Consider the following 14141-nt stretch of genomic DNA (forward strand, 5'->3'; position numbering starts at 1 on the left):
CATCTTTCAAATCGTTGTGTTTATTCATTAAATAGGTCGGTATTTAAGTATCTTATATTTTTCGAAATAAATTTTGGTTTTGGTTTAAAATGAGAAAAAATTAGATTCATGATTTTGCAACTACTTCACGGTTTTATGGTTTTTATTAGGTACTTGTGTTGTATCGAATTTTCACCTGATATGCCAAAATAATCTTTTTTTAATACTTCCTTTGCAAGTTAGTTTACCTATCTGATAATATTATTACTCCAGCGTCTGGACGGTGTAGGCCCTGTGATTGGTCAAATTCAAATTGTGTTTAAATAAGACTTTAAAGATTAAGACACGATTTCATACTGAAATAGAATCGCCACATGTAATACGATATTTCTTAAAAAATATCGTTTCTGCTCATACAATTTTTGGATAATATCGAAGAAAATATGTCTTAGAAAGTTCATAATCCATTGGATTAATTACATTACAGTGAAAATTATCCACAATTACGTGATTACGTTTGACGTTTGACGAAAAAAGCACGCGTTAATTCAATATGGCCGATACCCGATACGCATCGCGGCTAGGTGGCCGACAGAGCGCCCCTCTGGCGGTGAAGAAACGAATCAAATGACTGGCGCGTATATTTAAATATGCAAAATTACTTGAACATCAAGCGTTTAATAATAAGATTTCTTCTGGAAGTTTAGTTCTACTTTGCAATGGCATTTTTCATTATTATTTATTTTTTTTTTTGCTTATTAATTACATCTGATTTTATATTGACATGTTTTCTAATTTCTAAAATTTCTAAATTATTTATTTGCGATGCTTTAATCCTGAGTGAAGTATTTTAAGACCTGAATTTTTATCGAAAGTGTGATTCAAAAGATGATTTGCAAACTCATATTCACTATTTCCATTTAGAACCCTGAGATGTTTTTTAGTTCTGACTTCAAAGTTTCTATTGGTTCTACCTTTGTAAAATAAATTACAATCCAGCCCAATTGAGTTTATAAACTCCTGATTTTTTTGTTTGATTTTCGCAATCTATATTATTAAGAATATATTTATTCATTCTGTTATTAGTGTAAAACGCCGGTTGAATAGTACCAGGAATGTTTATATATATAATTTTAGAAGTGTCGTTATCCACAAACAGAATTCTACGCCATTGTTTATTTATATCTTAAGAACTTTTTTTTTATTTTTTTTTTTATATTTACTCCACACAGGAGGCCCTGAAGAAAATAATTTCCCTCAGGGCCTATGTCATCTTTGGGGATGCTGTGTGGAGGGTCTTTTTGTGGAGAGGAAGGAGTGAACATGGGTCTTGAAGAGTCCCATGTTGTAGGAGGGAGGAAACACAGAGGCCGGCAGTTCGTTCCACAGCCGAGCTGTTGAACTTAAGAACGAATCATAGAAGCGACCCGTTCTCATGTGACAAGTGTCAACTGTGTACAAATGTTGGGCGCGCGTTTGGCGTGTATCCCGACTACGCACCGGTGCCGAAGGGATCAATGACGCTAGTTCCTCAGAGCATCTTCCATTGTAATACCGATAGAACAAGGACAGCATACCTACCTGACGCCTGTGCTCTAAAGATTGCAGTCCGTTTGTTAAGATTGGGGAATCTATCAAACGGACCGCCCGTTTCTGCACAGAGTCAAGGGTTTTTTTCAGGTATTTTGGGGCTCCAGACCAGAGATGGCTGCCAAATTCGACAGTAGGGCGCACTTGCGATTTGTACAGGGTGAGCAGTTGTGTACTATTAAAGTATCTGCGGGCCCTGTACGCCCACAGCAACTAGGGTAAAAATACCGTTTGAAGATAATATGTTTAATTATTTTATTTAGTATTTCAACTATCAATTTATTAGAATAACCGTTATTAAATGTTATTTGTCTTATGAATATATTGTTTTATGGTTATATGCAAAAAAAAATTTCAGGTCTTAAAATACTTCACACAGGATATAAAGCATCACAAATAAATAATTTCGAAATTTTAGAAATAAGAGAACATGTTTATAAAAGTAGATGTAATTAACAAGAATTTTTTTTTATAAACTCTCTTTTAAATATTTTCCCACTTAACTGGTCTTTCATATTGTAATTCCTAATTCTTATAAACCCAGCCTACTCTTACCCCTCCCCCCTCCTTCCACTTCTTTTTTCCAATTGTAATCTATATTTAATTTTTGACTTCGGTGTATACTTCGTTCATGAAACATGTATTGGTTGTATATAATAAAGTGAAGTTAAAAAAGTTATTTGTTTTTTAATAAAATAAAGTTTAATCGGATAACATTATTTTATCTATTTCCATTGTATATCAAGGCATACGTACATAATAAAATGTAAACATTATATTTATTTATTAATTGGACAATTTGCATGGCGCCGCTTTTGTGAGATATCACCTCAGGGGCGCTATTTTGTAATAATCTACCTTTATATATAGATTTTTACTCTCCTGATGAAGGTGTATATATAATCTAACTTTAAACTTTATTAGATACAGTAACAGTTTTAGGAAAAGAATTACCACCAGTTGGAGTAAAATTCACACCTTTTAATTAAACCGACTGCTAATCACATTGCACAATTACCCTCCTTTTATCCATAAACACGGGTACAATTAATCAATATGTAATAATGTATTATTTCAGTCAACTTTGTTGTAACTATCTTTAATTGTTGTGACAAACTATACGATATTGATTCAACTTATAGACATTGACGGTTGTAACACATATTTAAGCACTGCAAGTCTCCTATGAGCAAATTATATTAGGTACCATAACAGTTAATATCAGTTGTAGACATGTAGTCAATAATAGTGTTTCATTTGAAATAATCCATCACAAATACGTAAAATTTCATTTATTCCAACAACTGTCATTCTTATTATGCCTAAATTGAGCATGTTATTATTCATTAACTCCTTCCTGTTCCGTGTTTTAACAATATATACTCACCCTCTCTCTGTGAATGACCTAATATCTATCTATTAAATGTAACTGTTGTTAATATCACTTAAACTGGGCGCAGCCCAACCAAGTGCCGCCCGCAGGGCCTAGCAGCAAAAACCCGCGGAGCGGGTTTTTAACTGCTAGTTGGTAATTATTGCACTAGAAAAATATTACAGTAATATCTCACCGACACCTAATCGCATAGTTTTAAAACCGCTGTTTCAGTTCTAGTTCGATTCAGTTTCGATTAAAACCGGTTTACGTATATATTAACAAAACTGTTCGCTCAAGTCAAAACAAAATTGATTCATGTTCATAATTAGATAAACCACTGATAAAATTAATCGATTAGATAATAGGCAGATACCTACCTACCCACATGCATGCAATAAAGTTTAAATTTAAATTCGTTTTATTTCAATGAAAAATTATTAACACATTGGAACACCAACTACAAAAATTTACAATATTATTTTAAATAAATAAAGTTTGTATTTAGGTACCTACTTTCCCGTGCAGCGGCAAGAAGTTCATAAAGACATTGCCTATCCTAAGAACAGCGAACAATAAAATAAATAAAATTTTAAAAAAATCAACTTATTTCTGATATTTTTTTCTATTAATTTGATAAGGAACATGTGTCTACGCTTATTTAATCGGTTCGCCAATATGATAGTAAAATGATATTTTTTAAATAAATATTCATTGCACAATAATTCATACCAAACTGCAAAAACTACACACACACTGAGAAAACGAGTATGATAATAAAGACGTGATTTCAACCCATTTCCTGATAAAATTTCAGTCCATTCAGAATACACCGGAACACGTGTTTATGCATATGTCCTTTTCATGATAAATATAATGATGAAATGCCACAAATTTAGAAATTTTACAAACACGTGTTCCGCCGTCCTTATAACATATATGCGTTTTACTAGATTTTTAATAAATTAACAATATTTTATAACAGCACGTTTTCTCCGTGCAGCCTATCCTTGGGCATAATATGTACGCCACTGGTACCTGCCATAGATATTTAGGTACCTACGAACCAACTCAAAGGACATAGGTTATTAAAAGTACCATCAACATTCCACATTCAATTTTCTTTACCGGTTTTAACTTGGGAAGTCGGCAATTATTTTTATTATGATTAGTTCAGGCATATCAAAACGAGTGATAAGAGATTCTCGAGTAATGTAACATTGCAATTTGCAATGAATTAATAAGCAAATGTAAGCAATATGATCGTGCATTCGTGCATACCGATACTAACTACTTATATAACTATCCACGATAGTAGAGAAAACTAATTGATATAAATTACTGTTAATTTATTAAAAATCTGGTCAAATTATTCGTTATACTGTTAAAAACGGGACTGCATGCCTTTAACGAATGAATTGACAGAGTTCCCAATAAAGTATAATTTAAAAGCGAATGTTTTCGACGACACAAGAGGCCATACAAATACCAATATTATTTAGAATATTTATTATATTAACATTAGGAAAAGAACGCGTGCGTGAACAAGTGTTCCGAAATATGCTATATGAGATATATTTTACCAAGAAATTTGCATGCTATCACTTTACAACAGGATCATTTTCTTCCTGTTAGGTATATAATATTGTTTCCAAGATAACTCAACATGATGACAATTCAACACACCTTTAAAAAGAGATATAAAGTCATTATAAACGATGAAAAAAAAATTAAACCTAACCTAACCTAACCTACTTAACCCAGTTAATAAAATTTGTGTTTCATCACTTTCCATGACTTTATATAACTTTTTATTTTGTGATGAATTATCATTTTGATGATTTATCCGTTCACCAAAATAATATATGGTTGACACTAATATGAGTTTTGTCCAATTTTTCCAAAGAAATATATTTAATATTGTTATTTTACGAAAATATATTGTATGTGCCTTCATTTCCTTAATTAGTAATATAATTAATTAATTAATGTAAAGAATTAATAATGTTTTATACTGATTTGAAAGCACTGTGCATAATTGCCAATAATGTCAAATTAATATTATTTAATTGGCATAATAAATATTGAATAATCAGAGGTTAATAATTATTATAGAATTATAAGCATAATGCATATAGTTTTGACCAGTTTTCTTGATATTAAATGCCTACCCGATGTTTGTAAATAGATACCAACCTATCTAGTGATTATCAACCCGAGTAAAAACGTCCTGATCAATACTAAAATAAACACAACAATATGTATACTTTATCATGGTTAATTTACCATAAACCGACAGCTTAATGTTCATCTAAGTGTCACAGCTGTGTGATGCAACCTTTATAATTATTAACTCATCCAATAAGCAAGCAATAGTTTCACAATAGATTATGGATCTTATTTTACTAATTAATACAAAGCATTGATATAAAAGCGGTATCTTCTTGTAATAAGTACCTACCTAGTAACCTATATTGTAGGAGTGTTCATTACGGTTCCATGACAAATCAGCAGACTTTTTAAAATTCATATAAAGTCATGAAATGTGATGAGAAAAAAAATTGTTGCTTTTTTTACATCAATTTTTCTGATTTTTCCGGTTAGCGTTCACTGCACTTAACCGACGTATCAGTGGTGTGCAGTATCATTTCATAGGATTTTCTCAGACATTTCTATCTATGTATGTGCAATTGAATAAAGATGTGGAAGTGACATTGTAATCGGAAAGCTTCCTGAATGACATTATTGTCTGACTGAAGAAAGACCCTTAAGAGGAAGCCACAAGCCAAAAATGTGTATATTCTTGGTATACCTTATATTGTAGATACCTAATAGGTATTAAATTCGCTTGACAAACGGAGTCTAGAAACGTTCGATTTCAAGCACAAAACTGGTTTTTATTTATTTTCTAAATAATTTTATAAGAAAGCAAAAAAGTTAATCAAGTGAAACTGTCACAGATAATCTTAGCTATAACACTGTCTTTTTTTAAAGTTATTTCCTTTACGCGTTCATACATTTGCATTTATATTTTTTATTGAGTAATTTATTATTTTATTTGTATTTTACTCGAGCGAAACGATAGGTAAATCTTTAATTTATTTAAAGAATGTTTTTTGGTATTCATAATGTACACCGATTCGTTATAAAGATTAATAAAAATAGTGATTTAGCATTAAGCTTCGCCTTATGTAAAATCATTCCGACTTTATCCCTAATATCGTATAAATATTTACTATTTTTGTTTTGTATTACCATACTTTATTCGAATGTATGTTCTATCCTTTTCTGTCATTTCAATTTTATCGATTGTCTGCAAACAAAGAAATTATGTTAGATATGAATCTATCGAATCCGCCACCTCCCAGAAAAAAGTAAAACGCATTAACCTCTACGCTATGGAAGCCTTATCGATTATTCAAATGACTAGCAAATTTCGTATAAAATCATTGTACCTACTAGTAAAAAAATGGCTTCATAGGAACTTATGTTATATAAGTTGGTAAACCATAGACATTTAAATTTTCTTAATTTTATTAATTTTGTCAGCTGAAAGTTATGTCAAACTTAAATATAGCTATTATTATTGTCTCTTCTTACATATATGATGTTACCTTGCATATATATGCAATAATTACAGTAGCGTATTATCCAAGGTTGATATTTTCAGTTGCAAACTTACCAAATACAAGAGGTCAATAAAAGAATATTTCTCTGATGGTTTGTGAATAATGTTTATGTCTCTATTGTTTATAACTCTATTATGATTTGATTTATATCTTCAACCTCTCTCCATGGCTATAAATGTATTGTTTTGTAAATTTTTCGGTTTTATATAATCTTTTGTTTTGTGTAAATTTTTTAATTCATATTTCTTTCTTAAAAATTTAATTTACTTATTCCATTTAATGCTGTCACAGTAGAAGTAAAGTCACAAGGAGTAAATCCATAATTGGTTTTATTTTACTGTATAACACATATGTACAAACGGATTAAATGTAAACTGTCGATTTCCCTAAAATGATTGAATAAATATTATAGTCGTGTTTTTTAACTGTTTTTTTTTTAAATTATCAGTAGGTACTTCTGCTGCAAGGTGTTAAGGTGTTAATAGGTAGGTGGAGGATACCTTTGGCAATAAATAATCGAAAAAATATTTTTTCCAGCGGACGCCACTGGCAGAAGGTATCTATAATTATATTTTCCTACACAGAGATAATTGCAATGCAAGTTCACACGAAAGTCAAATTAGCTAATTCTTAGTATCGGATAATTGGTTCCCCATGCGGTAAAAATTATTTACCTAATTACAAATGGGATGAATGTTCGCAATGTGATTTTAATTAAAGAGAGGTGTTAACAATACCAACCGAACTCTTGTTGCATTATAAAATATTCAATATTTACCATTAAAATGCAATTAATATCTAGTAAATATTAAATAAGGATACATTCTTAACACCTAACCACGAGCTCGTTTGTTTTTAGAGAATTAATTATGTTTAGTTATAGGGTGTTTTGCTGAAATAATAATTAAAGATACGTACTTTATTTACGTAAAAGTGTGCAATTTTAAAATCAATTATTTTCTGTGCCCTGTAATTGCTGCTTACTGAGAGACGCCTTCGACGAGGTTCATTATTTTTTTTTATCATTTCTATATATGTATATACCTACTAGTAGCATGCAGACAACAATGGCTCAAATCCTCTGCCTTCTCCAAGAAAAATAAACCATAAAAATTAATTACCCAAATGATAAATAATAAAAAAAAATGATAACAGCCTCCCTAGTTCCAGGCGATTCAATTCTTGTGGGGTATTCAGCTAAAAAAAATAACAAAAAACCCGACGGTACCCGTTAGTTAGATTTTTATTTAAAATATATATATTTAAATGATTTGTTTATTCAGTTGTTTTTACATTTGTATTTTACATAGTGTCTTACAAAACTGAGTAGTATTCAGTTTGATTTACTCTTTTTGATTGTATATTTATTTTATCAACTTTTTCTCTTAAGAATTTTGCATAATTTGCATGTAGGTACTAATGTTATGTTTATAATTCAGTTGTTCTCTCTTATCAAAAGTTGGCTATCATCAGAGCCACCTTTATTTTGCAAGGTGCAGATAAAATATCTCAAAATAATGTAATAACATCTACGAAAGAAGAAAAAAAAATTCAAGTAGATTCTTATAGCGTTAGATACATTTGAATCTTATAAGATTTTTTTTACTACGAGATTAGACTTACCTACTAACTACTGTTCTAATATGAAATGGTTCCATACCGATAAATAGATATACCTAACGTATTTTTTACCGGATTGTAGCGAGTGGACAAATGTTTGTGAACAAAACAGAACCAATAGGTGTTAATTACATAGGTATTATCTGCTAATTGGCGTCGGTCAAATTATATTTTGTGCGTAGTCTGTATTTTGGCAAATGAGAATCTTCCACATTTAAATGTGTTGAAACTAAACATCAACATATTGGTTTAAAATGATGATTAATTACCAGATTTTCCGACAGTTAAATACAAGACAACAATAGAGTCCTGAATGTTTTCAGGTGAAAGACGTTTCAGATAAAAAAAAGTTATAAAGGCAAGTAACGTACTCGCCGTGAGAATGAGTTTAGAAATATATTTTTTAAATCAATGCATTATCTATCTAGCTAGGAAGAAAACTTTGAGATTGAAAATTTTTATGATATGAGAAGCGTGGGGCGTAGGTAGGTTAGGTACCTACCTATATTGGTAAATATAGTAGATAGGTAGGTAACTACTACAAAACGAAAGGTTTATTGAAAATTTAAAAAAATAGTTCAATGTAGGTACTTACGGTACTAGCGCAAAGGATGTAACATTTGCGTAAATTGCTCAAATGGCTAGTTTTTCAATTTGGGTTTAAATTGTGCATTTTTTAGTAATTTTATATCTTGCTAGAGCAATTCCGATGATTCACAAAACTCATTATAAGACAAAAAGAACTTCCAATACATAAGTGGGAGTGAATGGGTACAATTATTAAAATTAGTATTAAAACGTGGTCACCAATTTTATTATCAACTTCCGCTGAATGACAAATAATAGAAACATTTTATCAACGATTGTGACATAAACAAAACTTATTTTAAAACCCGCGAGCTCCGAATTCTTAGTAAAGAAACCACGGAAGCTGTCAAATGAATCAGATTAAAGGAAAAATCTTTATTGATTATTAGCAAACTCTAGTATTATTATCTATGCATTACTGTGAGTTATTATTGGTAAGCTAGTTAAATAGATAGGTATGTAGGTATGTACCCACATAGAGTAGGTACCTTTATATGTATCAATTTATACAGCAGGTAGTTATGTAGGTACTTACCTATCTATTTCTAATTAATAAAATTGATTAGACTTGTGCTAATTGAGAAGGCAACGAGCGACGTAGAATTACTTCACATTAAGCGTGAGACCATTACGGGAATTTAATTGAATGCTTTTAATACCTTGGATTAATTAAAATGTTATGAGTTTTACTTACTTACCTGTTACCGGTGGCAAATAACACAGCGGGGAGGCAGTCAATGAATTTAACGAGAATATTTTTAATAATTGAACTGTAGATACCAATCCACCCATAACTTAATTTGGATCGCAATTATTTTACTCTATAATTTTTTTAAATGCGTCTTATTGAGAAAAAATAATGTCAACCTACCCAGTACCTAACCTTAATTGTAAATTTATTGATAACATCCCTAAGTACCTACCTACCTATACGAAAATTAATAATTGCATAGATACAATTACATGTGTTCCAATTATGTCATCTGCGTGTGAACTGTATCTAAGTTTCTTAAATAAACAATAAACAGTGTTAATCTCAAGTAACTTCCCAGGCAAGTAGGTCCTGTAGATTACCTGACTGTACAGAATTAAAATAAATAATAATATATTACATTCTAACGCAGCATCATGTTCATTGGTCAAACGCAATGTACATAGAGTTTTCTATTAGTGATTGAATAACCGGTGGATGCAATCTGTTAGCCATAAGTTGATAATAGTGTATCTTGCCTTTACACTTCTATGTGCTACCAACCCTTATTATTATATTATGTAAGTATACATTACTTTCCTAAATATCTACCTACTACGTTAATGCTAAGAGGCAAAAGAAAATATCCACAGTTAATCTCTTGTCCCTTTTCAAACAAACAAAACAGTTGCACATAGCATGAGTTCTCTCAACGCGTTAATTATTAGAGAGTTATTTTTTTAATTAACGGTACCAGTATCTACCTAATGAGTTTAAATTGCAATGTCGATTATTTTAAAGACTCTATTAACTCTGCACCTACTAACAACTGCGCTATCGGTAAATATCGGTCATACAAACTAATCTTGTTTCAAATGGGATCTAACACGGTGTAAGTGTCACTACGTTTGACGAAGGTTGGTATATTCGATGACAGGGTGTTGAAATAAAAACTTATATATCGAGAAAAAACATAAACATAAAAAACATCAAACCTACCGAATGTTTTTTTGTAGGGTTTTTATTTATTAATTAGGTTTTTGACGTATTCTTTAAATACCTCTGTAGACGGTCTGCCTAAATGAATTGTTGAAATTCGTGAATTTTGACATGAAACTTGGATTTGTAGAATTATTAGCAAAAGTTGCAAACCTGCGCAATAGTTTTGTAAAAAAAACAATATAATTGAGTAGGTATTTTTCATCCTCCAATATATGTAGGTATGTTTTGGTAGGCATTTTAAAATATCATTGTGTTTTTTAATTTTACGAACAAGTACCATCTGATAATAGGTCATTTGTGCAATAATGTGGTTTTATCACACAAATGTTGCTAATCGCTCATCTGTAGGTACCTATATGTCCGTCAAAAAGACTTCATTAAATAAAGTTTATTTACCTGTGGATAAATGCGAAACAGGGAATCCTGGTCCCTGGAACATAGGTCCTCCAGGTCCAAAGGGCCCCAGGACTGGGGGTCCCACGGGCCAGCCGGGGGGCGGAGCACCCAGCCCAGCCTGGTAGGCCGCAGCGGCTGCCGCTAACGCGCTAAAAGGTGTCGGTCTGATAGGCCCCTGTCCAGGACCTTCTCTCTCTTGCAATAATTGCCTCTGTCTTCTGTAGATCATTTCTCTTTCTTCGTCGCTTGTTCTTCCATCTTCACCATTAACAGAGCCATCGATGTTTAAATCTTCTACATCTACTATTGAATCTTCTTGATTGACTGAATCTTCGTATTCGTCTTCTGATGATGTCATTAAAGGTGGGGTGGCTGCATTTGAGTTGTTCAGATTCAGAGGCGGACTTGAGTTTTGAGTCACCATTGGACTCATCATTCTCATTTGGGGAGAGATGGTAGATTCACGCTTTTGTCCAGGGAGTTCGGGTCTTGCTTGGGGGGACTGCCTGAGCGGAGAGTGAGGATTTATTTGGTGGTGATGAAAGATTTCGGGAGATATTCTGCTGTTTGCTTCCAGATCTTCATCTCTCAAAGGAGAAGCTTTAGATCTTGGTCGCGTATCAGCCAGCAGAGAAGCTACGCTGAAGCTTATTCTCGAACTTTTATTATTATGATTGTTATTGTTGTTTGTGGTGGACCGGTCCAGCGGTCTCAAAGATTCCGGAGATACGGCCATGGCTTGTCTTTGTTTGGCCACCGACAGATTTTGAATCGTCATACTAAAGTCTCTCTTTGACAACGGAGGCGTTTGCTTCTTTAACATTAATAACTTCTATTCGCACTTCGCTACTGTTCTATCCATTGGTGTTTACCAAAAACACGGACACACAAATCTCACCGACCACTGTCAACAACAAAGTTCACAAAATTGTTAATTTCAGCATTAGTAAAAAAAATCACACAAATTTTTGGTAGATAGGTAGGTATTATATCAATGAGTTCAAATAGTATTTTATTTATTTTGCACAATATCGATATATTTTGCAAGATGACCGGAAAGTTGGACAACACTATTTACGATGCCGTTTCGTACAATGCAATACAATGTCTTTAAATTTGAAGTGGAAAGCTTTTTACGGACTTAGCACAGGACCGACTCGACGGGCGCACGAATACAAACTGAACCAAGAGGGAACCGGTTAGCCTGTCACTTGGTGTTATTACTAAAAACAGGTCGAGTCGTGGAAGGGGGAGGAGTCTGTCTCCATATTAAGGTAGGCCCCGCCTTTCGAACGCCGGCGGTTTGAATGAGCCAATCAGATGGCTAGAATTTGAATTGATTCTTTTTTCACGGTTTAGTAGGGGGGTTCTTCTCTTTCTATCGCACAAATTGAATTTGAACCCCCCTTGTGTCAGTGGACTGAAGAATGCAACTGTTTCGTGGAGTGAAGTTTAAATATATGTGTTTGGTTCCTGGCTGGTTTACAACATCATGGTATTATATCGCATGTTGTTATGTTTTGATTCCCACCTATTTAAAGTAGGTAGGTACTGGAATGCACCTTGGAATATATTTTGTGTGTAGAATTATTATAAACTACGGTTGCATTTAATTGCATTAGATTTTGCAACATAATGAAGATATATTTCCTGTAGCTAGGTACCATGTTCTTTCCTTGTAAAATACCTATGTATTTTTTTAAATTATGAATTTACTATCTACCAATAGAGAAATATAAATGTCGCATTAGGTAGATACCTACCCACTTGCCATGAAAATATTTCATTTTCCGATTTTGTTTGGAAATTTGTGTCATCATAAAAATATCATTTTTTTTTCATCTTTTTTAAATTACATTGTGCTGTGTCCGTCTCACTAGGAACTCCAGCGTTAAAAAAAATTAAAACTCAGAATTAAATTTAAAATAAAAGACGATCAACATCTTACCTACCACCTTGAAATAAATACTTAGATTTTAGTTTGACTGTAAAGCGCCCCTGGGATGATATCTCACAAAAGCGGCGCTATACAATTTGTCCAATAAATAAACAAATTTTAATAAAATCGTTGATGTTTCATATGTCTTGGCTGATCCAAGAGTTAATGTACAGTAATAATAATAATTGGATGACTTGTATAGCGCCGTTTTTGTGCAAAATCACCTCAAGGGCGTATGATTTATATTTAAAAAAATTGTGTTCTGTCTAATGGGCAGTATAAGTTAATCGTATAGATTTGTAGGAAAGCATCTCTTTTATTTTAGTTTATCCCACATTTTTAGGTTCTATAAATTTGGCACATTATGCCAACCGACCACTCAAAATTTCGAAAACCAAAAACTAACCACCAAAAACTCAAAAATCGCTAGAGTGGAAGATAGTAGAGTAGGTAGATATGTAATATTTAGTAGGTACCTATTATTTATAGATTTTTACTAACGCAAAAAGGTACCCTGGATGACCTAGGTAGGTTAGTACTAACAGTATTAACCTTTTTTTTACAGAGTACCTACCTACCTATCTAGGTACCAGACGTAAAGTAATTTTTTTTAATTACATCTTTGTCCAAAATTAAAATTTCATCAAGAGTTGATTAAAAAATGTATGAAAATTACGAAGCTTAATTTTAAGCTAGGTTGTACATTGTGAATAATAAAACTCATTAAAAAAAAAAAAAACAAAAAATGTAAATAATTTTATTGAGTTTTGCGTTAGCTTCCCGGCGGGAAGAAATCTTCCCCAAGTAACAAAGGGAAAGGTGCCTACCCACCTCCCTATTTACACGGCATTCGAAGGTTGGTATGCAGGTTTTCCCTCATAAGATCACATCGGAGTGGAAGATACTCTCAGTATCACCCTGGTGTAAGACCATCATTCAGAGTTGAAACGCTGCTTGAAATGGCTTTAACCATGTTTAGTGACCAGATCTGAAAATCCAAGTACTCTCCAACCTTCCTCTCCCCCATCTCCTTCCCCTTCAGACTACCTTCATCCTCACAATATACCTACCCCAATTGTATAGATGCTATAGCCTTACTGGCACCGCACTGTTGAGCGGCATTCACTTAAAAAAAACACACATTCAATTCCCAGTCGAAAAAGGATTATGTTTTTAATATGTTAATTTAATTGTTTGTTTGTTTATTTTGATAACATTTTAAAACAATAGTTTTTGCAAAATTTCGTTTGCCTCGCTGGTAATTATAAAAAGCATAATTTATAATATTAGGTGCCTGTCTACTAGAACTGTTTAGCTTATTTAACTCCCTTACAC

General features: G+C 32.4%; 1 protein-coding gene across 2 annotated transcripts in view; it reads right to left on the minus strand.

Annotated features, from left to right (window-relative positions):
* Positions 1 to 12005, minus strand: part of Dr (muscle segmentation homeobox protein Drop) — a 45199-nt gene extending 33194 nt beyond the window's left edge. For both annotated transcript variants that reach the window (XM_089646933.1, XM_089646932.1), the window contains exon 1: positions 10868 to 12005. In XM_089646933.1, coding sequence (XP_089503059.1) covers positions 10868 to 11690 — 823 coding nt within the window. In that variant the 5' untranslated portion in view covers positions 11691 to 12005. The remainder of the gene's footprint in view (positions 1 to 10867) is intronic.
* Between the last annotated feature and the right edge of the window lie 2136 nt (positions 12006 to 14141).

This window comes from Hesperophylax consimilis, chromosome 25 (assembly GCF_061612785.1).
Source record: "Hesperophylax consimilis isolate HC1 chromosome 25, BYU_Hcon_1.0, whole genome shotgun sequence".
Taxonomy (NCBI): domain Eukaryota; kingdom Metazoa; phylum Arthropoda; class Insecta; order Trichoptera; family Limnephilidae; genus Hesperophylax; species Hesperophylax consimilis.